Source organism: Chrysemys picta, chromosome 8 (assembly GCF_011386835.1).
Source record: "Chrysemys picta bellii isolate R12L10 chromosome 8, ASM1138683v2, whole genome shotgun sequence".
Classification (NCBI taxonomy): Eukaryota; Metazoa; Chordata; order Testudines; family Emydidae; genus Chrysemys; species Chrysemys picta.
Genome location: NC_088798.1, coordinates 108,860,563 through 108,887,241, shown reverse-complemented (window position 1 = coordinate 108,887,241; position 26,679 = coordinate 108,860,563). Strand labels below are relative to the sequence as shown.

General features: G+C 41.8%; 1 protein-coding gene across 5 annotated transcripts in view; it reads left to right on the top strand.

Moving 5' to 3' along the window:
• Window positions 1–4,634: 4,634 nt before the first annotated feature.
• Window positions 4,635–26,679, top strand: part of RNF145 (ring finger protein 145) — a 63,298-nt gene continuing 41,253 nt past the window's right edge. Inside the window, exons 1-3 of one of the 5 annotated variants that reach the window (XM_065555160.1) lie at window positions 4,670–4,802; window positions 6,328–6,385; window positions 18,659–18,878. In XM_065555160.1, the coding sequence (XP_065411232.1) occupies window positions 18,695–18,878 (184 nt within the window). In that variant the 5' untranslated portion in view covers window positions 4,670–4,802; window positions 6,328–6,385; window positions 18,659–18,694. Of the gene's footprint in view, window positions 4,803–6,327; window positions 6,386–6,808; window positions 6,866–18,658; window positions 18,879–26,679 lie in introns of those variants that run through there. The other 4 variants (XM_065555159.1, XM_065555162.1, XM_065555161.1 and 1 more) reach the window with 4 other exon arrangements.

Below are 26,679 nucleotides of genomic sequence, written 5' to 3'. Positions count from 1 at the left end.
TGGGTAGGCAAGGAGAATGGGATGAGGAGGCAGGGGTGGGGAAGATAGGACTGGTTGAAAGGAATGGGTCAGAAGGGGTTATACTTGGAGACAATAGTCAGAGGAGACTGCCCACTAGAGAACACTCCCCTCCAAAGCCTGGAATGGAACCCAAGATTCCTCAGTCTCCTCATTCTTCTGTCAGCAAATATCTGTGAAACCCACTGGCAAAGGCTATTTCTTATCGCCGTCTAGTGGGTGGTTCACAGAGAGGGTGACAACCTATCACTGCTATGAGTTACTCTGTTAGAAGAACCGGCAGAGGTCTGTGCTGTGGATCTAAAGGACACCCTGCTGACAGCCATGTGGGAGTCGCTATGATTCCACGTGATGGAATTTTATTTATTCAGTTTTCTCCTTTAAAAAACCTTGGAAATTGCACACTAAAAAGTATGTTTCAAAAAAATGCGGTAATTCCATAGGACCCTTGCCTCATTCACAGGAAGAACCCACTCTGACACTGTGTAGTAAAGGAATATGTCCGTAGGACTGCTGCTTCATTTGTTGCAAAAGTTGGAAGGTGTGTAGTACATGATGCAGGGTATTATGGGAATAGAAAAGGTGGTCTCATGGAGGCAGCTGAATGCTTCTCTGGAGAATTGGATTCTATAAGTTCCTCTCCTGGAGTTCCTATGTGATGTGCTTAAACCAGACTTTTCATAGGTGGTCACTAATTGTGCATTCCTCATTTCTGGGTGCCAGACATGAGACCTGTGCTGAGCACTCACAACTGCAACTGATGTCAATGGATGCTGTGCTTTGAACATACAAAATGCTATTTGGGAGTTAAGCACCTAAATATCTCTGAGGATCTGGATCTAGGTGACTCAGATTGGGAACCCAGAGTTAGTAGATACTTTTGACCAATCTCTCTCTGTGCCTCAGCTCCCCATCTGTAAAATAGCACCCCCTCACCTTACAGGGGAGTTGTGAAGATAATTAATTAGTATGAAGCACTTAGATACTATAGTGATGAGCACCATAGAAAAGACCATGAGGAAGTCCATAATTCTGTGTACAGAGCCAAGTTTGAATAGTGTGCAGTAAATAAGTCCTAGTGCGACACATTGAACAATGAGGATAAAAAAAAAAAATACTGATAGCTGCTGCTAATTGAGTGAGCACTGTGGATCCAGTGCTCTGAATGAGGCAGGGGTCCTGTGGAAAAAATAGTATGTGATCATGTAATTAAAGACTGTCATAATGCATGAGCACAAGGGGGTCAGAGTAAAATCTGACATTTCCTAACTTTTCAGTGCTTGACTTTGCAACTTTAATAATGTTCTTTTGACATAGTTTGTGTGTATAATCATTACACTTCATTATGTCACCGTACCTAATACATAAAAAGGCGAACTTTTATTTCTGTGTGTGTAAGTAAATTAACAATGTTTCTTGCAGTAATTGCATGGAAAACACTAAAATACAAAGTCTCCAGTCATTTTCCATCTTGAACATACATTGCATTTTCTTCCATGCCAGTGTTTCTGCAGTTCTTGAAACCCCCTCAGAGAGACTTTCTTTGTGTCTGATTTGAGGTGTTGGCACTTGTCCAGCCACTGTCACTAGCTTCCACATTATCTCTGGGCTATGAGAAGGTCTTTTGGAAGTTTTAATGAGATGCCTCTGTGCAGGCTTTTCTTCTGACCTCAACAGAGCTTTTGTTTCTGAGATGTGGCAGCTCTGTTTCTGCTGATTGCTAAAAGTTTGGAATCCAAACTGTTTGCCTTTGTTACTAACAAGATGTAAATGATAATTGAATTCAGAATTCATAGTTACAATAATGGAGAATTATAAAAGGCCTTTGAAATCACTGACAAGTGAAGCAGAATGATTTTAAAAAATATGACAGTGGAGCAATTGCAAAGCCATGTACCTGGTCTACCCATTAGAAGCTTGTGCCTTTTTGAATTAAAACATTTTTCAGAATGAAAAACATGAGATGATGGACGAAACAAAAACTGGATTCTTATTTGCTTGCACACTGAAAGGAAAACTCATAGATTGTTATAATACCCTGATTACATAAATACTTACCAAATAAGAATAGAAACATATCAAAAAAGGAATTTTCAAAACATTTCCTAGAAATGACTGTCACATTATCTGTATTTGTGAGTGATGTGATGGTTCTTTCTGTGTAAGATGCCATTTTCATGCTTCCCAGCAGGAGTACGACTGATTATATGAAGTAGGACTCACAGGCGCTGATACTGCACCATTAAAGCCAACGAGAGCTTTGCCATTGATTTCAATGAATGTAGTCTGAATCCCACAGAAACAGAAATTACTTGTATGTAGAGAAAGAAGAAAAGTGAATTTTCAAATGGTGGTCTTTGAGTGTTTTGAAGAAGGTTTGGGGCACTCAGACAAGGGTAATTTTCAAAGAATGGACAGAGCTTGTTCTTTGAATATCTGTTCTCAGTAGTGCTGGATGGCTTCAGGGCTAACCCTGCACCTCTGTGGAATCTGTTCCTCTGTGGGAAGTCCTCCAGTCCTCATGTAAGTTAGACAAGGGAGGAAAAAACTTACGTTGGATAGTCCATCCCCTGGACACAACAGGATTTTTGCCTTCTGAATACTTTGTGCTGCTTAATTTGAAATGACTCAAACAATGGAGCTTTACAATTAATAAACCATAAGGACAAATTCATTACTCAGATTTGGCTGTAACTCTTGCTTTACCACACACAACACACATTTTGGCCCCAGTTCTGCAGCCCTTACTCATGAGTATTCCTTTTATATTAGTAAGGGCTGTGGGACTGGGTCTTTAAACAATAGTTCCTGCCATTCGGGGCTGTGGTATGAGAGAACTGACTGACACACAAAATATTCTCTCCAGCTGAAAAAGATGACAAAGCATCACAACAAAAGATTAATTATCTCTTAGCAGGTCCTGCAACAAAGGAGGCTATTGAAATTAAAGTACACTATTGAAAAAGATTTAGCAAGTTTTTGCAGTGTTGTAGCCATGTTGGTTCCAGGATATGAGAGAGACAGAGTAGCCGAGGTAAGCTGGAAAGCTTGTTCAGTTGGTCCCATAAAAGATACTACATCACGTACCCGTCTCTTATTGTTAAAACTTACTATTTTAATTGCTAAATCATTGTGTGCTTTGCAACAGGGTTCCACTGAATTTCATTTAAAAAATATTATAAATGTACAGTTGTCTATAGAAAAATCCATCCAAAGAATCTACCCCTGAATTTTACCAGATGTTGAGGGCTGGTTTTCTCAGTTATAGCATAACCATAAATCTTTCAAATCCTAAACAGGCAGAACTGAGACTTGGCCAGGGGTCATTAGCATTTAAAAAAATAATCTTTCATTATAATTTAAACCAAGGCTCTGACTTTAGTGACATTTTTGGAGAAGAGGAATGGTAACAAACTTGTTTTAGGGCTTCAGTTACATAGCTGTCAACATTTCAAATAGATACTAGACAGATCTGTCAAGTCTCTTACTGTAGTTAGAGGGAGACTCCCTTATTTGGAATTGATCACAAAGCATTTTTCAGTCTTTCCCTCTTGCAATGAAGGATTTTGCATTGCCTTCTGGATGAGACATGAAACAGATGTTGTGTGCTCTCTTAGGGTTAGTGAAGAGCTTGTGGCACTTTTGAAAAAGATGTGTTAGACTTTTCTGTGAGGAGAGCTAGAGGAAAAAAACAAAACAGACCCATATAATCGTCTGTCCCTAATTCCCCCTGTAATTTCCCTCAACTGCAATAGTCTTCACTTCCTGTCCTAAATCCTGGCTATTTGCTCCTAAACAGCAGCTCTGATCCATCCTGGGGGTGGCTGCATTTCAGTGTTTGGTAACGTGATCACTACACAGCCCTGACCTACCGCTCCAGAGAGCTGCCATGGGCCATCAGTTACTATTTGGCAAGTGCGGGGTGAGCCGCAGGCACATGTGAAGCATTGAGATGTTAACACCCCCCCCCAACACACAGAGACACAGGGTCTAGGGTGACCAGACAGCAAGTGTGAAAAATTGGGACAGGGGTGGGGGGGTAATAGGAGCCTATATAAGAAAAAGACCCCAAAATCGGGACTGTCCCTATACAAATCAGGACATTTGGTCACCCTAGCAGGGTCTCACTCTGGCCAGAGCCCGGAGCAGTGGCTGTGTAACCATAAAACACCACTAGGGAGAGGGGGGCTGGCGAGGGTGGCAGTTTGCAGTCCCGGGGCCAAATGCCCCAGAGGGGGAAATGCGGGGGGGGGGGGCTTAGGGTGACCAGATGTCCTGATTTTATAGGGACAGTCCCGATCTTTGGGTCTTTTTCTTATATAGGCGCCTATTACCCCCACCCCCACCTCGTCTGGATGTTTCACACTTGCTGTCTGGCCACCCTGGGGGGGCTGTATACTTGGGGGGGGGGGCAGGGGAGCCTCGTGCACGGCCGGACCCGGGAGGGGGGACGCTCGAGGCGCTGCGGCGCGTGCCGCCCGGCGGGGGAGGAGCCCGGGCTGCTGGGGGCGGGGCCGGGAGCGGTACTTTGTCTGGCGGGGCCGGGCGCATGCGCTGCCCGCTGGCGGGGCGGGGCCTGGAGCCGGGGCCGGGCGCAGCGGGGCCTGGCGCTCGCGCGGTCGGTCGGTCTGGGCGCCCGGAGCCGCGCGGGGAGGATGGTGCCGGCGGGAGACGCTCTGCCGCCGCCGTCCCCGCTGAGCGAGCGCAGGCCGGGCACCGAGCCGCGGCTCTGACCGAGACCCGCCGCCAGCCCGCCCGGGGAGGCGGAAACCGCGTCGGCCCAGGTAACTGGCCGCCCCCCGAGCCCCCCGCCCCGCCCCCCAACTCCCTGCGAGGGGGCCCTGAGCCCCCCGCCCCGCCCCCCAACTCCCTGCGAGGGGGCCCTGAGCCCCCCGCCCGCCCCCGCCCCTCCCCCAACTCCCTCCGAGGGCCCCCCCCCAACTCCCTGCGAGGGGCCCCTGATCCCCCCCAACTCCCTGCGAGGGGCCCCTGAGCCCCCCGCCCCTCCCCCAACTCCCTGCGAGGGGCCCCTGAGCCCCCCGCCCAACTCCCTGCGAGGGGCCCCTGAGCCCCCGCCCCCCAACTCCCTGCGAGGGGCCCCCGCCCCCCAACTCCCTGCGAGGGGCCCCTGAGCCCCGCCCCCGCCCCCAACTCCCTCCGAGGGACCCCCGCCCCCAACTCCCTGCGAGGGGCCCTGAGCCCCCCCGCCCCAACTTCCTCCGAGGGACCCCCGCCCCGCCCCCAAATCCCTCCGAGGGGCCCCCTTGAACCCCCCACTCGCTCCACAAATATCCCCGCTTCTCCCCCAACCAGCCCCCTTAGCCCCCCTCCCCGCTCGACTCCCCCAAATTCCCCCCAGGGCCCCTCTGCACCCCCCACCAGCCCGCTCCCCGAATCCCCACGGGGGGCCCCTGCGCCCCCGCCTCTCCCAATTCCCCTCCGAGGGCCTCCCCTGCCCCCTGAACCCCCCACTCTCTCCATAAATACCTCCACTCCCCCCCCACCAGCTCCGTCAGCCCCCCTCCCCAGATTCCCCCCGGCCCCAAGGGCCCCTCGAACCTCTGCCCCCTCCCAAATTCCCCGAGGGCCCCCCTTAACCCCCAACTAGCCTTCTCCCCAAATCCCCCGCGAGGGGCCCCCTGCACCCCTCCCCGATCTCCCCACTCTCTCTCCCCAAATACCTCCCGATCCCCCCAAACCAGCCCCCTCCGCGACCCCCAATCCTCCGCCGCCTCCGCAGATACCCCCCTTTGGGGGGGGGCTGAGTCCTCCGCTCCCCACTTCGCCCCCCTTCTCTCCGCCCCAAATACCGCTACTCCACCCCAATTCTCCTCCTCCGCTGGGCCGCTGAACCGTGCTGGCCCGCTCCCGGCTGCGGGGAATTCCCCGGCTCCTGCTCCCTGCCGGCGGCGCCTGGTTTGCAGCGAGCTGTGCAGGGGGTTACTGGAGTTCAAACCCAGCTGAGCTCCGCGGGGCCCGAGGAAAGGACGCGAGGGGCTTCGCAGCAGCATCAAAGATTCATGGGACACCTGGCATTGCAGTCAGGGGCGAACAGGCAATAGATCCCTGCTAAGAAAGGCACTGGGATGGGGAGGCGGAATTTGGTTTACAAACAGAGAGTTGAACTGTGGGTACAGAGCTTGACTCAACCCCAGAGGATGAGCTGGTGCTGCAGTCGTGACCAAGGTTTATGGCTCCGTGGTAGAGGCTGCGGTGCTCTGGGTCCCTCTGTCTCTATTTACATTCTGGTCTTGCAGCCCTCAGAGAAGGAGTCAGGACTAAATATCTCTAACGCTTTTTTGAGGGCAGACGCTGCGAGTTTTTAAGTGTGAGAAACAGCCCCTACAGCAGACTTTGTGAAATTCAGGTAAGGAAGTGAGAAGGGGAGAGGCCCAGTTATTTTAAAAGCATGTGATTATGTAAGAGACCTTCTCTTTCTCAGTCTGGTAACTTTCTCTGCCTTTATGGCTAATGTCACTTTAGCTATTTCTTCAAGATCTTCCTTCTCTCTTTACAATAAGGTTTGTGACATGGTTTTGTATCTCGAATTTTAGTGTACGATGGAGTATGGTTCCATGTGTTGTATGTGCCTTTGACGTATGGACTGTTATCCGAATGATGCCTCTCTTTCAGATAGAACAACACTTTGCAAGGGGGGAGAAGAGTATGTGTGAGAATAAGATGCAGGGAGGGGAGTTTTTTTTAAAGTTTAACAAAAAAAAAAAAAAATTAGCACCCAAACCAAAATTGGTTTTGCCTACAAAAAGGAACTGTTTTGATTACAGTAATATGTGCAGTTGATTGTCAGTTAACCAGAAGACTTCTGGAAGACCTTTGACACACAACTGTAAGTGGTTTGTCTGCATGTGATATTTTAATTGAAAATATTTTTTACTCTTTTAGTTAGGCTTTAAAAAACACAGACAAAAATTAGGTGCTTCTGTGGTCCCTTCAGTGTGTGTGTGTACGCTTCTCTGTAGTTTTAATACAAAAATCTTCTCTCCCAGTTCATCTTCTGGACTACTGTGCTTAGATTTTTTTTTTTTAAATTAAGTCTGTGTTAGACTGCAGTACATTTTTTTTATGTAATGTATCCTCTAGGTTTCAAACTGAAAAAACAGGCAACCATTCTGATTTTTGTTTGGTCACATTGATGTGTAGTTTAGTAAAAACAAAGCTTTCATTAGAAATTCATTTTTTTCTCTTCTGTAAGACATTGCAGATATTAAATCATCACAATCCATTATTGTGGCTGTCCATGCCAACTATTTTAAATAATCAGCTGTCTATGAAGGAGAGAAACTGCAGCTATGTCTTGGTTTTAGTTAACCTACTACTATATATTGCAACATGCCAGGATTAATATGCTGTCTACAATAAACTGGAGTTAGCAGTGGTGGAAAATTTTCCTGTACCGCAGACATGCAGGAAACTTTGTTTATGAATCCCTAAATTCATTAATTTTGTTGCATGATATAATGAGGCAATGGTGGTCTTTGAGAGAGATTTTATGAAGCAGGATTGTGACCATTTTACAATACAGAACAATGGATGTTCTTCCTGGGTCCAGAATATAGTGGGCCGATGTTTATCTTTTTTACACCAGGTTCATGCTGTTGTAAATCCGTTGAAGTTACTACTAATTCTCTCAGACTGTGTTTGAGCAGACGCCAGGGACTCCTCTTTGTTGAAGCTGATGGAAATAGATTATTGCCTCAGTTCTTCAGAAGCTTAAGTCTGTGGGACAGATTTTAAGAAAAAATGCACATAAAGCCAATAAAACAATAAATGGATTGGTATGTGTCTCTGAAATTGTCATCTGCCTTATGCTTGGTATTGGCTTCTTTAAAAAAAAAAAAATCATCTCCATGCTGTTTACTAAACTGGAGACTGAAGACTCATTGCAATTGGTTCCCTTTTATGGAGACTGTAGGTAATTTCTATTTCAATCCACTAGAACACAGTTTTATATTTAATTTTAAATTTAATAATGGACTTCATGTGCATTGTGCTTTTTTGGACCCAAGTACTACATAGAATGGCATTTTAACCATAAGTGCAAATACCTTTTTTAACATGTATGTTTGATGTGGTTATAAAAATTAAGCTAATGGGAATTATATGTTCTAGATACACTGTAAACACTCTACACATGCCATAGCTGCAACATATCAGTCTCCCTTGCATTAACTTTTGTATGATTCCTTTTGCTTTTGGGTAAGTGATCTGCCTAAGTCACTCCCTTATGAAATTTTTTTTTTAAACTTTTGTCTTAGGCCCTGTTTCTGCAAAGTCTTGTCTGCTTAACTTGACATACGTCCCCCTGAAGTAAACAGCGACTTGCATTTTGTGAAATTAAGTATGCATATAATTTTTTGCAGGATATGGTGTTCTTAGATTGTGGTATAATTGAACTCTGGATGTTTTTCACCTTGAGAGATGTTTTTCAGCCCTCTGAAACATCCTACAGTACATCATCCCAGTATTTTCTTGTGAAAGTTTTGATGTGTTCAAATCTTGCGTTTCCGTGTCTTTTAAATATTTTTTTTCCCTAATGGCAGCAGCCATTCATTCTTCTTTGCTATCACGTAAATCTAGTTGTAGGGAAAAATTCAAGACTGTTTGTTTGACAGTCCTGGAGATTGAAGCTCTTTATTCACAGAACAGGAATTTCATAGGTACAAGCAGTGGAAGCTTCCTAAATGCCCAGTGTGCTTCAATGTTGACCTAGAGGAATCCTCTCTAAAGCCCTGTCCACCCTACATCTTCTAACTGATTGTGTAACCAATTACTGACCTGGCTAAATGTAGCTTGTGTCCACATACAAGTACTTAAAAGTAACAATGGTCAGTATCACCCTCTCACATAGTTGTGGTTCCTATAACAAGTTCAGCACGCTGTTTCTTTGCAGGGTATTCAGGATACCCTCACTTGGCCCACTTAACCAGTTTGGCTGGTCCTCCTTCCTCCTAGCTTTTGGAGACAAGACATCCAATATTGCATTATCCCATATGCTGCTGTCCTTGCTCTGCAAGCATGTGCTCTGGGCACTCTTGTCCCCTGCAGAGGCACTATAGGATAGCTGCCCCGCTTTTCCTAGAATACACTGATACAAACATAGGTGGACTCACAAATACAGTTGTGATGGCAAAAAAGCTGCTCTGTAAGCACAAACTGATTGACTAAGGTGACGAACCCTCTGGCTGGTTAGAAGATGTAGAGTTGGACAGGATCTAAGGGTGTTTCAGTCTCCATGTCAATTCACTCTTCAGCATTTCTGCTGAAATGTTCACATAGAGATGCAGTTTGTTATGGTATTGTTAAAGATGTGCTCTCCTGTCTTCAGAAAACTGGATTGAAACCACCAACTAATTTCACACAGTTCACAAAACCGGCAGCCACTCTTACCTTATCTGGAGTTGAACTGGTGAGATATAAATGAAAGGTTCTGTATTTCTTTCATTCCCTGGCTGATCAGGTTCTATGTTGATTTGTTTACCCCTTTTTTCAACGAAGTTTAGCCAGAGTTCAGTCTTCTTGGGAGGCAGGTTTTTGCCTATTTGGGTGTAAAGAATAGACAAGGCGTATCATATTTTACAGTCTGCCTTTAAAGAATACAGTTGCTGTGAAACAATTAGGTGCTTTGGTTGGCACTGTAGGAATATAGAGGATGACACATTCTTTGCCCCTTATTATTTATAACCTAAATCAAATACAAACAATGCATTACAGGCCAAACTGGCCCCTGCAAACTTACACACACATCTGAGGCACCATGAGTAATCCTGTTTACTTCAATGGGACTAAGTAAGGTTTTTAAAGTTAGGCACATGTATATGTTTTGGCAGGATTGGTGCCAAAGTAGATGGGAGGTATCAAAAACATATGTTGCATTCTTACACGGTGTGTGTATGTGTGTGTGTGTGTGTGTGTGTGTACACATAACAGTATGTGGGTTACTGATTGGGGAGTGGAAGAAATTAACTAAAATCTTAAAAATTTTACAGTTATAGATGGTAAAGTCTAATCTCCCTGCACGTGGAATTTTCCCATATGCCTCCGGGAGTTAATGGAAGTTAGGAATGTAAAACCTCTACGTTTCAAGATTATAGTAAACATCTCTCTCTAGGCACTTGGCTCACCACTCTTCTGATTATGCTAATAAGGTAAACTCACATTTACTCACACCCTTCCCAGTAGTTCATTCCATAATATGTAGGGATGATCCACTCTTTTGAGACCCTTTGGCAGAAAAGCATGTATGTTGAGTGCTTGTGTGTAGCTTGAATTAAATAATTAACCACAATGGCCTCTATTCACATTTGTTTTTAATTTTGGGTGGGTTATTGGACCCTGAATGTTTTGCTTTTAATTTAACAATTCACTTGCTTTTTAGGGGAAAATAAACACCTCTGTTCACTTGATCTTGTCAGTGCTCTAACAATTCTTTTTATTGCACCATATAGGAAAAAATACTGTGTATGCTCAGTAACTTCTTGTTCAAATAGCAAAAATGCTATGTCTGCTTGCTGTACTACCTCCTTGCAAAACTCTTAGAATTTAGTGTTCAAATTCAATCTTGATATGATTTGAAATTGCTGAGCTCCTATAGCAAACCACGCAAACTGGGTTTTAGTGGAAGTACTGACAAGTCCCTAATTATAGTGTTACAGTGCATAATACTCATTTTCCATTCGCTGCTTTAGTATAGTTATCTGCAAGTCTGCACCATAGCCAGCTTCTCTTTGCAAAAATATTAGTATGCTGTCGTTGGCAGGCCAAGAACATAGCCTCACTTAAAAATTACATGTCATTCATACATTTTGTACTTCCCTTGCTGCCCTCTGCCACTGAGTTGGGGCAGGAAGAAAAGAGTTTAATGAAAGCTGCTGGATCATCAGTCCCCAACCCAAAATATTGGACTTCTCTGTGGACTTGTATCAGCATTGGATTTTTTCTGTGTATTTGGCACATCACATTGTCCCTCCATTCTGTCTTGTTCTTGTATATTTCAACACTGTGCCAGTTTACAAGAATCCAACTCTCTGAAGAACTCAGAATTGTTTTATATTTCAAATCTCCTGCTCCCAAGAACAGAGCAGACATGCATAACACAGGGACACTGAGATGTGCACGCACTCAGAGCACAGCTGGTGGGTCTAATTTTAGGCTTACCAGCCTTGACATTGAATCTTTTAATAGTTCTTAGTCAAAACAGTCTCTGATGCAGCTAGGTGTTCTGTTTTAAATAAATGTTTAACCAAGTTTAGTTTATTCAAAAAAATCAACGCTTTGCATAGCAATAATCTTATAAAATGTTTGTTTTTTCCTCAGTGTAAGTGGAGCCTATGGACCAAATTCTGCTCTTACACCCATGAATCCAAAATCAGTAGGGTGTCACAGGTATTGGAGCAGAATTTGGACCTAGATCCGTTTTCAGTTTCTTGCAGATTTCTCCAAACTTCTCAAGACATGAACTTGTGAGGTGCTGAGTACCTTTTCTGCCCATAGTAGCCAGTCGGAGACTGGAGCGCAGACGTGTTGCAGGATGGGGTCCTTAGTGAAGGATTTTCAAAAACACTAGGAACTGGACTAACTGCTCTCACTGAAGTGGGTGCAGTTAAACCAGCACTGAGTTTTGAAAATATTCCACCTTTAGTGTGTTTCTGTAACTACTCACTAAGCATTGTATTTAGGGCTTATCTACATGAAGAAATGGTACCGGGTTAGCTTAAATGTGCTTAATTAAACCAGTGTAAATTTTGGGTATGTGGACTCGTATATTGGTTTAAAACCGGTTATATTGATTTAGGTCGTGCCTGTAAATTTATTGATACAAGCTAATGTAAGCCAGATTTAAACCTATGAGTACATGCACGCAGATTGCAGCTTTGTGTGTAGACAAAGCCTTAGAAATAAACCTCCTATTCAAGGGAAAGTTGTGAGCTTTTTGTCAGTTTGTAATCAAAAGTTTTCTGGTATTCTTTTCAGCAGCATTTTATCTATTCTGAAATTGGCATGACCTGCACTTGTAATAAATGCACTGGCCATGTTTTTCAAGTTAGGCTCTTCAGTCAACTTTTGGCCGCTTAGGGTATGTCTACACTACAGCCGAGAGTGAACCTCACAGCCCAGGTAGACACTCATGCTAAAAACATCTGGATGTTCCAGCTAGACACCCAAGCTCCAACCTAGGACATAGGGTGGGTTTGAGGTCACATGGCTAGCTGGAGCCTCCACCAATGCCACAACACAGCTATTTTTAGCATGCTCACTCCCCACTGAAGGGTAGATGTACCCTTAAATGAGTGGCCTGGTTTTTCAGAAGAGGTGAGCATCCAACTGCTCATAGTGACTTTTTTTTTCTAAGCATATAAAGATTTAATGTTTTTTGCCCAATCAAAATAATGTATTTTAAGATCTTTTACCACATATCAAGAGCTTAGAATAATTGACTTTGCTCACATGTAGCACATCATATTGAAACTTGGCAGCAGTTGCATTTTAGGCCTTAACGCTTGCAGATTTCTAGTGGACATAATTTAAAAGGGTGTCTCATGAATATTGGATGGTTTGTTATGCAGTCTTGTCTCTTTCACCAACAGAAGCTGGTCTAATAAAATATATTACCTCACCCACCTTGTCTCTTGTTATGCAGTGACAAGACTTGCTATGATTTTCCAGTGTAGCCACTTTCTGTAATATATTGCCTATCAGTTGCACCGTGTTACGGTTGTCAACGTTGTTTTTAAAACTAGGCTTAGAAATTTTAAACTATACCCTTAAACAAGACACACATACAGTAGAATCTCCGTTACAAACAGCTCTGGAATGGAGGTTGTTCATAACTCTGAATAAAATGTTATGGTTCTCTCAAAAGTTTACAACTGAACATTGACTTAATACAGCTTTGAAACTACTATGCAGAAGACAAATGCTACTTTCCCTTTATATTTTTAGCAGTTTACATTTAACACAGTATTGTACTATATATAATACATATATATTTTTATTGGAGCATAAGCTTTCGTGGACTACAGCCCACTTCTTCGGATGCATCCGAAGAAGTGGGCTGTAGTCCACGAAAGCTTATGCTCTAATAAATTTGTTAGTCTCTAAGGTGCCACAAGTACTCCTGTTCTTCTTTTTGCGGATACAGACTAACACGGCTGCTACTCTGAAACCTGTCATATACATTTTTGTGTCTGCTGCTGCTTGGTTGCATACTTCCGGTTCCAAATCAGGTGCGTGGTTGAGTGGTCAGTTTGTAACTCTGGTGTTCGTAACTCTGAGCTTCTACTATATAGTTCACTTTTCTTAAGCAACCAAGTACACCTCTATACCGATATAACGCAACCCCGATGTAACATGAATTCGGATATAACGAAGTAAAGCAGCGCTCCGGGGGAGGTGGGGCTGCGCACTCCGGTGGATCAAAGCAAGTTCAATATAATGTGGTTTCACCTATAACACGGTAAGATTTTTTTGGCTCCTGAGGACAGCGTTATATCGGGGTAGAGGTGTATAGGTTTGTGAATTTGGAAGGGAAAAGCAAGCTTGCCCACATTGTCCCAATTAACTTAGTTATTCATGGCCCCATTTAGCACTCTGTGTTTGGGAAAGCAGGTAAGTTCTGCTTGAGTTTGTGGTGTGTAAGGAGTACTGAATAGGGCCCTTAAATAGAAACTTAACTTTTCTTGTTCTGCATATGTATGTATGTTGTGCCATACAGCTGATTGGTCAAATAGGACTCTTGGATATGTAAGAGCTTTTTAATCAAGTCCATGTGTCAGCCTAGGTGTACTTTTTTTTTTAAACAACAAATAGTACAAACTTGTAGATCACCATGGTTGTCAAGCTGTACCTTAAATGCTTTTTAAAAATTGCAAAATGCGTAGACAGTTTGCTCTCTCCTCCTCCCCCCAAGGATTGGTGAATTTATGTATTTGGAAAAAACAAGACTTGAAAAAAGCTACTTAAAATTCATAGTACCTTTAACTTTTTTTCACATAAGCTCTTAAACTATATTTATCTTGACTTTCTTTCTGAGTATAGGCTTGCAATTTCAAATCAATCTGACTAAAATTTTCTTCTATATATTCAGCCTGCATCCAAAATTTTCTTTAAAATACTATTTTAATACATAAAACCCTTTTTAATTTATACCACAGCAAAAATATATGTACCGTATATACTCAGTCATTAGCCCGTTCATTTATAAGCTGACCCCCCAAGATGGTTAGGTAAAAATAGCAAAAACTGTATGATCCTTTCATAAGCCGAGCCTATATTTCAGGGGTTGGCAGACTTTGGCTCCTGGCCTGTTAGGGTTATCCGCTAGTGGGCCTGGACGTTTTGTTTACCTGGAGCATCTACAGGCACGGAGCCCCTCAGCTCCCTGTGGCCGCGGTTCGCTGTTCCCAGCCAATGCGCCACTTCCCGCAGTTCCCATTGGCTGGGAAGGGTAAACCGTGGCCACTGGGAGCGGAGGGGCTCCGTGCCTGTAGATGCTCCAGGTAAACAAAACGACAATGTATTAGATATTCAATGATTCTATAGAGTTTAAAGTGATCAACTTTTGATGCCGACCCCTGCTCTTTGATGTGTCACTCTTTTACCAAAAATATTCGGCTTATGAATGAGTATATACAGTAAATTATTTGCAGGGGTGTTTTGTGCGGTCAGAACAATGTTTTAGTGGCTTGGGCAGCTGTTTTGCTTATTCATATTTTAGGATGCTTATGATATTGTTTTGACTGGTTTTTTTAATTCTTCTTACATGCTATTGTGTAATGATTCTTAGAAAGATATTGTGTGGGAAGTATGGTGGTTACTGTGTTTGTATGAGGTGGCAAGGTGTGCTGTTTCGAGTTTACAGTTCTGTTAAAATAGTGGTAAGGGTTGGAACTGTGTACAAAAATCAGTCTGAATTTATAAAATTGAAAAAGCCCTACAACCCATGATTTACTGAGATCAGACTGATAGGGCCCCTTTATAAATTTGTTAGGACTACTTGGTTTTGGCTTTTTTTTTTTTTTTTTTTTATCAAGTGCTATATAAAAATAATTACACTTCTTCCTGAGAGCTATGGAAGGTGGGCTACCATTGGTGGACAGTATTGGCCTCTGATTGCTTTAACTCTTCTAGAGCTGAAAATACTTTGTGTCCCTATGCCTTGTGCAAGTCTTACTGCACCCTTCCCTCCCACCTGCAAAACTTGACTACGAATTATGATTTTTTTTACAGCATCTTATCTTTGAGGGCTTATGTGAGACTTAGGCCAGGTCTAAACTACTGCTGCTGGTCGATCTAAACTACGCCATTTTAGTTACGTTAGTAACATAACTCAAGTGAACGTAGCTTAGATCTACTTACTGCAGGGTCTGCACTATGTGATGTCGACTGGAGACACTCTCCCGTTAACATTGCTTCTGCCTCTTGTTGAGGTGGAGTACAGAAATCAATGGGAGAGCACTCTCCCATCGATGTAGCATGTCTTCACTAGACCCACTAACTCAATGCCACTGCATCCCTTGCAGCAGCGCCGATTTAGCTCCGTAGTGAAGATACGCTCTTAAAGTGGTGCATATCCCTTGTGCCATCCTCTGCACAAAGGTTAATGTCGTCCAGTATGATGGCACTGAAATGTAATTCCAGTATTTTAAAACATTTTTTTAATTTAAACTTCTGCATTTCATAGCCAACCAGTTGTGGTGAGCATTGTGAGAAAAAAAATAAAACCTAATTTTGCAATGAGCAGCATCCCAAAGTAAGGTACTGTAAACCATTTTCCATCTTGCTCTGATTACAGTTTAACAATATTAGAAGAACATTAATAGTTCAGCAGAATAGTCTGGTTTAGTTTTGTGCTGGGCTTCCATATTGCCTTGGTACAAATGATTTTACTATTTTTATAGCCAGTCATGGTAGTCTCAAAAATACCAATAGTAATTGCACTTAGTTTTGAAATGCATTTCACAGCTTTTTCAAAGTGAAATGCATCTTTTGCCTTTGCAAATTGTTCAGACTGTTGGACAGAGTACAGTTCTTCTGAAATGTTCCTCTGATATTTGGGACATTCAGCCCTTTGAGCCTGGTTTGGGACATAGATCTCCAAGGGTGATAGCTTCCACTTGCTTAAACAGTTTCCCACTGCTGGGTTTGAAATCATAGCTGCTCATGTTGCATCATTTCTCCACAAGCCCTGTTCTCTCTCTGTCTCTCTCACACCACCTCACTTCATAAACAATGACTTGGTTATAAAGGTTCCTCAACTAGCAGTTGAGCCTGAAAATTACAAAATTGGAAAATTCTTCATACAGATGCCTGAAAAAATTTCATAATTTTAGCCTCCCCTTCTAGTCTGCTTCTCCCAGCACCTCTCCAAATCCACTCACTTGAAAACGGGTCCAGGGTGGGAGTGAACTGAAAATGGTTATTGATTTGCTGGTGATCTGTGTGAAATGCATTGCCTTATTGCCATTCCTACAGTGGACAGGTGTCATCCTCATGAAAACCATTACAATTGGCACCAGCTAAAAGGCTTAGCTGAAGGCCATGGGCTGAATGTGCATGGAGACTAAACCTATTCTTAATATGGTCTTTCCAATTTGACGGAGGTACATTAACAGGTTGCTGTGGAGACACTTATACTGTGTCTTTTCTATAGCTAAACAAAACCCTCCACTGCTATCAATCTAGCCCAGTTCATGAGCAACTAATTCACTTTACAAACAAACCAAACCCTAATTCCAGAGTACTACTGTAATGGGCCATTGTAGTGAATTACATTAATATAATCAGGATGGAGCTGCCTTACTGATTTTTAATCTAAAAGAAATGATGTTTGCATAAATATATACAAACAGAGGTCAACAAATGCCACAAATAATAAAAGCAAGATTAGACTTTTAAAGTTATTTCAAGCCACCGGGAGGAAACAAACCTAAAATGTCATGATTGTAAAATGCAATGTTGTAGCCGTGTCACTCCCGGGATATTAGAGAGACAATGCATGTGAGATAATATCTTTTATTCTCTCTCTCACCACCCTGTGTCTTACAATTGTGGAGAGAAGGTGGGTGAGGTAATATCTTTTATTGGACCAACTTCTTTGGTGAGAGAGACAAGCTTTTGAGCTGTGCAGAGCTTTTCTTCAGGTCTGGGAAAGGTTCTATGAACCCTGGTCTACACTACAGCACACCTAACTAAGCTCTCTGGGCATAATAAAACCACTTCTGCAAGCGGCACATGTCTGCACCAGGAGGTAGATCGGTAACTGCTCCACTCAAGGGAGTGGATTTTCTACACCTCTGCGTAACATAGTTATACCAACATAAGTCTGCAGTGTAGACCTGGCCTGAGCCTATGTTCCCACCAGCACTTCTGTTGGTGTAACTTATGTCACTCGGGGGTGGCTTATTCACACTCCTGAGTGACAGAAAGTATTCCAACATAAGCTGTAATGTAGACATTGCAGTGTAGACCCGGCCTCAGGCTGACTTATGTTGGTATAACTGCGTTGCTCAGGATTGTAGAAAATCCACAGCCTTAAGCGAAGCAGTTACACCCAGTGTAGACAGTATTGTGTCAACGAGAGGGCTTCTCCCATCTACGTTGCTTTGCTACCGCCTCTCAAGGAGGTGGATTAACTACACCAACGGGGAGAAGTTCTCCTGTCAACGTAGTAGTGTCTTCACCGAAGTACTACAGTGGTGCTGCTGCTGCAACATTTTAAGTGTGGACCTGCCCTGATTTTCTTTCCCAGACCTGAAGAAAAGCTCTGTGTAGCTTGAAAGTTTGCCTCTCTCGCCAGCATAAGTTGATTCAATAAAAGATACTCTCTAACTCACCTTGTCTCTCTAATATCCAGGGACCAACATGGCTACACCACCACCTAAAAGGTTATTGTAAAAAGTTGTTTCAAAAACAGCTTAATTTGTTAATGCTTAACACTTTAAAAAACTATTTTTACTTGGCATGTATTTCAAAAGCTGCTTCATCTGAGAAGGCTGTGGAGAGAGATTTCAAGGTAATCTGGGAATTACCAAGTGGGGTCTCTAGATTTTTTTTTCTGCTGCTCTTTGTTGGCTCTTTTCAGAGTAGCAGCCGTGTTAGTCTGAATCCGCAAAAAGAACAGGAGTACTTGTGGCACCTTAGAGACTAACAAATTTATTAGAGCATAAGCTTTTGTGGACTACAGCCCACTTCTTCGGATGCATATATCATATGCATCCGAAGATATGCATCCGAAGAAGTGGGCTGTAGTCCACGAAAGCTTATGCTCTAATAAATTTGTTAGTCTCTAAGGTGCCACAAGTTCTCCTGTTCTTCTTTTTGTTGGCTCTAAAACCCAAGTATGTTTACTAATAAGCGTTTTCACAACACATATTCAAAGTGGAAGAGCATTGTCCAGAAAAAATAATAAAAGCACAGTAAGTCCTTCTGGAAAATAGCTAGCAAAGCTCCTCTTAATATAGCAAAAAAGCAAAAGCTATGCTGTGTGGATTTTTGAGTTTAGCTCAATTGATTCATTTACTGATCTATGGCCGCACAGTGTTCTCCATTCATACATTCATGATGCCCAATGGCTGGCTGTACAGTGAGATTGATTTGATGACTTTTATCTGTCTTGTGCTAGTTACAGTCTGCTGCAAGTTCACCGAAAAGGAACAGGATGGCTGCGAAGGAGAAGTTGGAGGCAGTGTTAAATGTGGCCCTGAGGGTCCCAAGCATCATGCTTCTGGATGTTTTGTACAGATGGGATGTCAGCTCCTTCTTCCAGCAGATCCAAAGAAGTAGCCTCAACAACAATCCCCTTTTCCAGTACAAGTACTTGGCCCTCAACATGCACTATGTGGGTAAGTCTGTACACCTCACAGAGATCATATCGTTTCAAATGAATATTTTTGCTGCAAGAATTTTAAGAATGCAGTAAAATAACAATAGTATATTTTGGCTGCAACATCTCTTTTGGTCTGTCTAATAAAATGGTGATGTTTATCCTAGGAGTACAGCGATCCCTTTCTAGAATCTCCTAGTGAATTATCAGAAAGAGGTTTATTGCATAGCCTCAAAAGGAATTTAATGCGTATCACATCTGAGTTGGGTGAAATGCTACTAATGCACAGGAAGAACAGAGTACTGGGATGGGTTTTATCAGGTACTGCTGTGCAGCTGACAGATGAACAGGAGAGAGAGAGGATGGTTAATTGTGATGTAAAAATTAACCTAGTTGCTTGGAGCTAAATAAAAGACTAGGAAGAAGGAAATAAGCTGCTGCCTCTGAACTATGGCCTGCAGCTTGACAAAAGCCAGCTTTCAAACTCTATTACTTGAACTCAGTACCGATATGGCACTTTGGGTTAAACTCTTAAGCCTTCAAAATAGTACAAGCACCGACAGTGGATTGGAATGTGACAGAATTTCTGGATAAATTACTACCAACTCAGGGAACTGGAAGTAGAAACTCAAATGCCAGAGGCCTGTTTTTGGGGAGATGAAAGGACCCTGGTTCTGGGACCAACTCTGAAGGGGTGTGTGTGTGTGTGATTGGCTACAGTACGTGGATGAATTACAGATTGGTTCCCCATTGTTGCATTTGAACTCCTGTGAAACTCAGATGATAACTTTGCGGGGGGATTAGTATGTAATGGGAGGTAGCTCAGTGGTTTGAGCATTGGCCTGCTAAACCCAGCGTTGTGAGTTCAATCCTTGAGGGGGCCACTTAGGGGTCTGGGGCAAAATCAGTACTTGGTCCTGCTAGTGAAGGCAGGGGGCTGGACTCGATGACCTTTCGGGGTCCCTTCCAGCTCTATGAGATAGGTAGGGTGTGTGTGTATGTGTAATATATATATTATTGATTTATTTATTTTAACTTGCTATGTTTGTAATGCTGTTTTGTAGTCATTGGCCTAGAGAGGATAAAGAGAATCTGCAGCTGTAGCAAATATCCTTTAGCTCAGCTAGATGAAGGCCTGGGTTTTTGGAGCAGTAAAACAACTAGGTTTTTAATCCTTGCTCCGTAGGTGTAAGCAGGTGATTTTTATCTATTACATTTTTGCCTGATGACAAATGAAAATATTTTCTATGGCCCATTGTTTGCTGATTTAATGTGAGGCTTGTGGAGAATTGCAGGAATATACCTGCTGCTCTTTAATGGAAAACTACCAGGCGTAGTAGCTGCCTTTCAGGGTGAGAGGTAGGTTGGGGTGGGAACAATGGGGTAGTACCTGTAGTACCTGCTTGACAATGCCTAAAATAACTAGCGGATACTTAATGTATATGGTGGTGGTTGTGCAAATAAACGTTCACTTGTGATGAATATTTTCAGGAATTTTAGTTCACAAAATCAGTTTGTAATATAAAGCTGCAGAATAAGTTAATTTTTAGAGAAATATGCTTAATGATATCTTATCTCTGAAACAGCTTTTCTTTATGGTCATTTGCTACAGTATTACTCAGCTGGGTGCCTATTTAAGTACTGGAATGATGGCGTCTCACTTTTCTTTCCCTTTTTGCCTTCTCTTCATCCTCCTTGCTTCTTTCTACAGCAATAATTTCACTTCTTACTTTTAAAATATTGAGTCTTTATGCTGTTACTGCTCCAATTTGTAATTGTTGCTCTGGGAGGAATTCTATGACTTTTTTTTTTTTTTTTTTTTACACAAATTTGCACTTGTTTAGCTAAAATCGGTTTTTAATCTGGTTTATATATGTAGAAAACCCTGTGGATACTTTTAAATTGCTATAACTTTGGTTTATATTGATTTATCTTAAATTGACCCCTTGCTGATTTAAACTAAATCAGTTTACCATGGTTAAATTGGTTTCTGTCCACACAGGGTGGTTGTGGTTTTTTGTTTGTTTTTGTTTTTTTGCACTGATTTAGTTAAATCAGTTTAAAAACACACCTTTACCTAAGCCAGTGCAACTTTCTGTAAACCACAGAGGAGGATGAGGTAAACAAAATCCTTTCCCTCCCAATTTGGGATGGGGGAGAGGAGGGGGATTTCAAATCTATGTGGGAAAGATATCTATCAATGAAGGGCTTGATTAGCATAGCAACTTGCTGTAAGCACGTTTCAAAAAAATCTACTTTTAAAATTTGGATATAAAAATGTGTCAGTTGGCTAAGCCCCTGGTCACATTTACAGCAGCAAAAGCAGGATATGAAAAAATATTGCTGCCACTTGTTGGCAATATTAGGCGGTCACTGAATTAATTCCCACTGACACAATAGGGCAAAGGCTCAGACACACTCAATTTCCTGACCAGAACTAGGCACCCCTCATATGCCAATCCACCTCAGGCAAATGCTTGGGTGAAATATGAGATTTAGAATGCTTTGAAGGTCAGCAAACTTTGGCAGACTTAACAACTTCCATAGTTGAGGATCCTACACAGGAAATGTTATCTGCAGAGCTCAGATGTAGGGATTGTTAATAGGAGCTTCTTGGCTGTTAACTGTACTCCCCATTTCTAATTCAAAACAGACTGAAATACAATACAAGCTCCCAAACCCAGAAACAGATCTGTTTTGAGGTTCTTAGATGGTTGGTTGTACTGCAGTAGTGATTCACCCAAGCCATTAGTCCTAGGAATTAAACCAAAGCCTATGGCATATAGCTAACCCTGCAGGCTGGCTCTTCCCCCTCACATTCTTTCATTTAAAAAAAAAAAGTGCCAGATCTGTACAAGAAAAATTATCTGCTCCTGACAACAATTTTTAAACACCAGTTGAGCTGTACATAGTTTGTCTGCTGTTTTCCTAATCTATACTTACAGTTAAACATTTCCAGATAGAAACATCAAGCTTAAGCAGACACATTTTGTTGTTAATCTGATTTTGTAACCTGCTTTTAAAAAAAAAAAAAAAAAAAAAAAAAAAAAGCTTTTCACTAAAGTGTCCAGTTCCTGTCTCTGAAGGTCCACCAGAGATTCCAGCCGTGCTGCTGAGGTATACAAAGACAACCAGTACTGGGCTGAACATTTTCGGGTTTTATAATCTCTAGTGCGTGTGTGTATATGTATTTATTTCTGCCCTCAGAATCTTAGAATCATATGACTGGAAGGGACCTCAAGAGGTCATCCAGTCCAGTCCCCTGGACTCAAGGCAGGACTAAGTATTATCTAGACCATCCCTGTTAGGTGTTTGTTAAACCTACTCTTAAAAATCTTCTATGGAGGTTGTGGAATCCCCATCATTAGCATTTTATTCCATTGTTTAAACACACTGACAGCAAGTTTTTCCTGATGTCCAACCTAAACCACCCTTGCTGCAACAATTTAAGCCCATTGCCACTTATCCTATCGTCGGAGGTTAAGGAGAACAATTTTTCTCCCTCTTCCTTGTAACAACCTTTTATGTACTTGAAGACTGTTATCATGTCCCCTCTTCTTCTCCAGACTGAAAAAACTGGATTTGTTTAATCTTCCCTCATAGGTCATGTTCTCTAGACCTCTAATCATTTTTGTTGCTCTTCTCTGGATTTTCTCCAATTTGTCCACATCTTTCCTGAAATATGGTGCCCAGAACTGGACACAATACTCCAGTTGAAGCCTAATCAGCGCAGATTAGAGCAGAAGAATTACTTCTCGTGTCTCCTGCTAATACATCCCAGAATTATGTTTTTTTTGCAACAGTGCTATATTGTTGACTCATATTTAGCTTGTGATCCACTGTGACCCCAGATCCCTTTCTGCAATACTCCTTCCTAGCCAGTCATTTCCCATTGTGTGTGTGTGTGTGTGTGTGTGTGTGTGTGTAACTGATTGTTCCTTTCTAAGTGGAGTACTTTGCATATGTCCTTATTACATTTCATCTTATTTACTTCTGACAGTTTGTTCAGATAACTTTGAATTTTCATCCTGTCCTTCAAAGCACTTGCAACTCCTCCCATCCTGGTATCAGCTGCAAACATTATAAATGTAATATCTATGCCACTATCTAAATCATTGTTGAAGATATTGAACAGAACCGGACCCAGAATTGATCCCTGCGAGACCCCACTAAATTTGTCCTTTCAGATTGATTGTGAACTACTGATGATTACTCTCTGGGAAGTTTTCCAACTAGTTTTGCACTCACCTTATAGTAGCTCCATCTAGGTTGTATTTCCCTAGTTTGTTTGAAACAGTCATGCAAGATAGTATCAAAAACCAAGATATACCAAAGTCAAGATATACCACATCTGCAACTTTCTCTGGTAGTGTGTGTGTGTGTGTGTGTGTATACATATATATCTGTACACTCACATATACTCTGTCCTACACTGTTTTAATGGTTATGCCTTTCTGCATGTGAATTTTTCTCTAGAAAGAAAAGTATTGATCTCTCTACTAGACTTTTTTCGTTTCTGGAAAACTTACCTGGCTTGCCTAAGCCATTGTCATTCCTTTGCCTAATACACCAGAAGAAGTAAAATTATTTGATAAAGGTTGAACAACATGTACTGCACATACATTTAAGAAACTCAGAAGTAACTCTAATACAAGAGTATAGTACATTAATTTCCATGATAGTCCTTGTTACTATAATAACAGTGAGGGTAATTAACCACTGGAACAGATTACTGAGGGATGTGGAAAATTCTCCATAACTTGAAGTCTTTAAATCAAAACCAAGTATATTTCTAAAAGCTGTGCTCTGGTTCAATTGCATGATGTTGGACTAGATACAGGAATCTCTCTGGGTGAAATTGATGGTCTGGGCTATGCAGAAGGTCTGACTAGATAATCAGAAATGGTCCCTTCTGGCCTTAAAATCTACTTAATCACACTTTAATATTCTCTCTCTCAAGTTTTTAGTGCACCCATCAATTGTCTGTTGGCCAGATAGTAATTAAAGGATGGTGGCACATACTTCTGCTGTTTTGAAATCTTGATGTACATAATGAACGAGTCTTAAAAATACAGGCTGAAAGTTAAATACACTAGGACTCTAACCCAACTTCAAATGGAAAATGAAATTAGTTTGGATCCATGCAGCATGAAAAGCAGTGCAAATAATTCAGTCTGTTTAGGTCTTTTCATAGCACAAAAGATTCAGATCTCTAATCTTATTTTCTATTTTAGCTCTAAACTTTTTTCTCCAAAGTTGAAATTTTTTATTAATTATAAACAGTACTTGGGGATGTGACCCCCATAGGGGAGTATTAAGCCCCTATAACTCTCCATAAAGACCTTTGTCAATGGTTTATCAGTACTCAGGGTCAGGTCCTGGCTGTCTTTACCCTCCCCTTCATGCCGTCCTATAAAAGAACATTGCTATACCTGCTGGGAGACTGCATAACAGCAGTTGCTGGAGAGGCAGAACATGGTGAATCTGTTTGCAAAGTACTTAATTGTTATCAATATTAATGTAGCAATTCTGGGGGTCACTAGGGCCCCTGTATATTACTAGAAAAAAGCTGTGCTAAGAAGCAGGTTTTTTAAAAAGGCTTTAATTAAGTTTCTTCCCAATGTGGACAGTAAATGTTTTACTGTACATTTTTAAAGACTTTTAACTAAATTAAACTAGTCACACTGGCAAAAAAACTGTGCCAAGTTGAAATGGTTTCCTAGTACAGTCTTGGGTCACATAGACCTGCTGTTTCAGACAGTGCTAATTGCTCCTGCCAAAATCTCCCAAGTTTATCCTCCCGCAGTTGAGCGGTCAGCTGCTTCTATTTGCTCTTCCTTGATGAAAGACTGAGGAGTGGCAGAAGCCATAATGTTTTTCCCCTAAAAGGACTGAGATGTGATGGGAGGCCTGTAGCATGCTGGCGGGCAAATAGTGAGTCAGTTGAAGATAAGAGAATAGGTATTGTCCAGAGCCTTAATCTGTAATCATGGTGTGATTCTGAATTATGGTCATTATTGCACTAATATAGTGCACTCCCAAATTGCACTAAATAACTCATGTTTACTTGCTTACGGTAGGAGATCAGGGAATGATTTAGGGCAGTGTTCTACCCAATAGTGAATTCTTTGCCATCCAAACGTTAGGTCCTGGGAAAGACTAAGTCACTGATAAGAGATTTTTAAGTTCTCAGGCAAATGGAACATATAAATTTGTGACACAAAGTAGTAGTATGTAATGGCAACTTCCTGAACTGTCGTTAATACCTTAATCACTCAGCCAATAATATTAGGTGCATTTGTGTAGAGGGTTGAAAGGAGGAGAAGCCATCTGAACTCGCTGTTATCAGATGCTGCTGTACCATTTTCATCTCCTTATGTCTAGGTGAATATTAATTTAATTACTGACCAGACTTATCTGCCTCTCCCTAAGGGTGCCCAATGCTCTTGCAATGTAAGGGTACAGATATCTCGCACACACACACACACACACACACACACACCCTCTCTCTCTTATCCACCGCTCCAGGCTGAGAGGGGAAGCAGAGTCAATCTACTCCCAAGACAGATTTCCTCCCAACAAATAAAGGGTGCAGGATTGGGGAAGCATATCTCATATCCCTGCTTCTTTCTAACATATTCAGATCGCTTCAGTAAACAGAAAGGTGAAGTCTTGAACCGATGCACATTTATACAGGTATCTTTATTTTTATGTTCAGGCAGGATTTAGTTAAGTGAGTAACAGAACTAATTTGCAACTATTCTATTTTAAAATATAGCTATTTTTAAGTAAAGACCAAGTCATAAGACTGTGTTCATCTTATTTTTTTTCTTCTAAAAAATTCCCTGTTATCAAGATCACTTGCTGTTTTGAGCTCCTTGGATAAAGGACCTTATATGTTGCAATTAACAGACACAACAGAAGGGCTAAAGAATTCCTGCCACACTCAGATTTTAGCAGTCTCTTTTTTTTTCTTCTTTCCTTTCTCAGTATTGTGGATTGCCAGACTGTTGCTGCTATTCCAGTAGGTGCTCCAGGCTTCTGCTGAGCTGGTCTCTCTGCTTGGTGTTTCCTTTCGATTAATATTTCCTAGTACAAAGTTTAGGTATTTATATTGCTGATACTTGTCAATACGTTTTTTACACCTTCTTAACAAAGAAGTTCTGCTTAAAAAGAGACTTGGCATTTATAAACCTTTTGAGTTTTCATGGTTACTGTAACATTTTGAGTACTGGTCCAGAATGCAGCAGCCCATATTAATTTAAGTACCCAGTCAACACAACCATCATATCTTTTCAGATCCCTACTATTGCTTCACATCATACTGTGTATTGATTTCAAATGCATATTTTTTTAAAGATTCTCTTGGGTTGTAATTCACTAACGAGCAACCTTTTAATACTATAATTTGTATACAAATAATATATTTTCTCAATAGTCCAACCAGATCAGAATCAACAACCAAATTGATGGTTGAAACTGCTACTTAAAGCTTCTGTGCAACATTTAGTTCTTTCCTCCTACTTCTGTTCAGAGTGCCCAGTCTGTTACAGCTTTAGAAACCAAATAAACCTTTATTTTCTGTTACTTTTGATTATTTTAATCATGTTTTAGTGTTAAGCTCTCTGCCATATCCTGGTGACATGTGCAGTGCATTTTGTTGAACTAATCATCCCCTGGCATAGTTCGGCTACTCCCACTTGGTTCTTTCAATAATGACCCAATTTACCATCCTGGAAGTTACGCCTGTCATGAGCCAAAGGCTCCGTTGTAATAAGAGCCTACGTTACTTAATTCTCTGTCATGGAAGAACTGTGAGA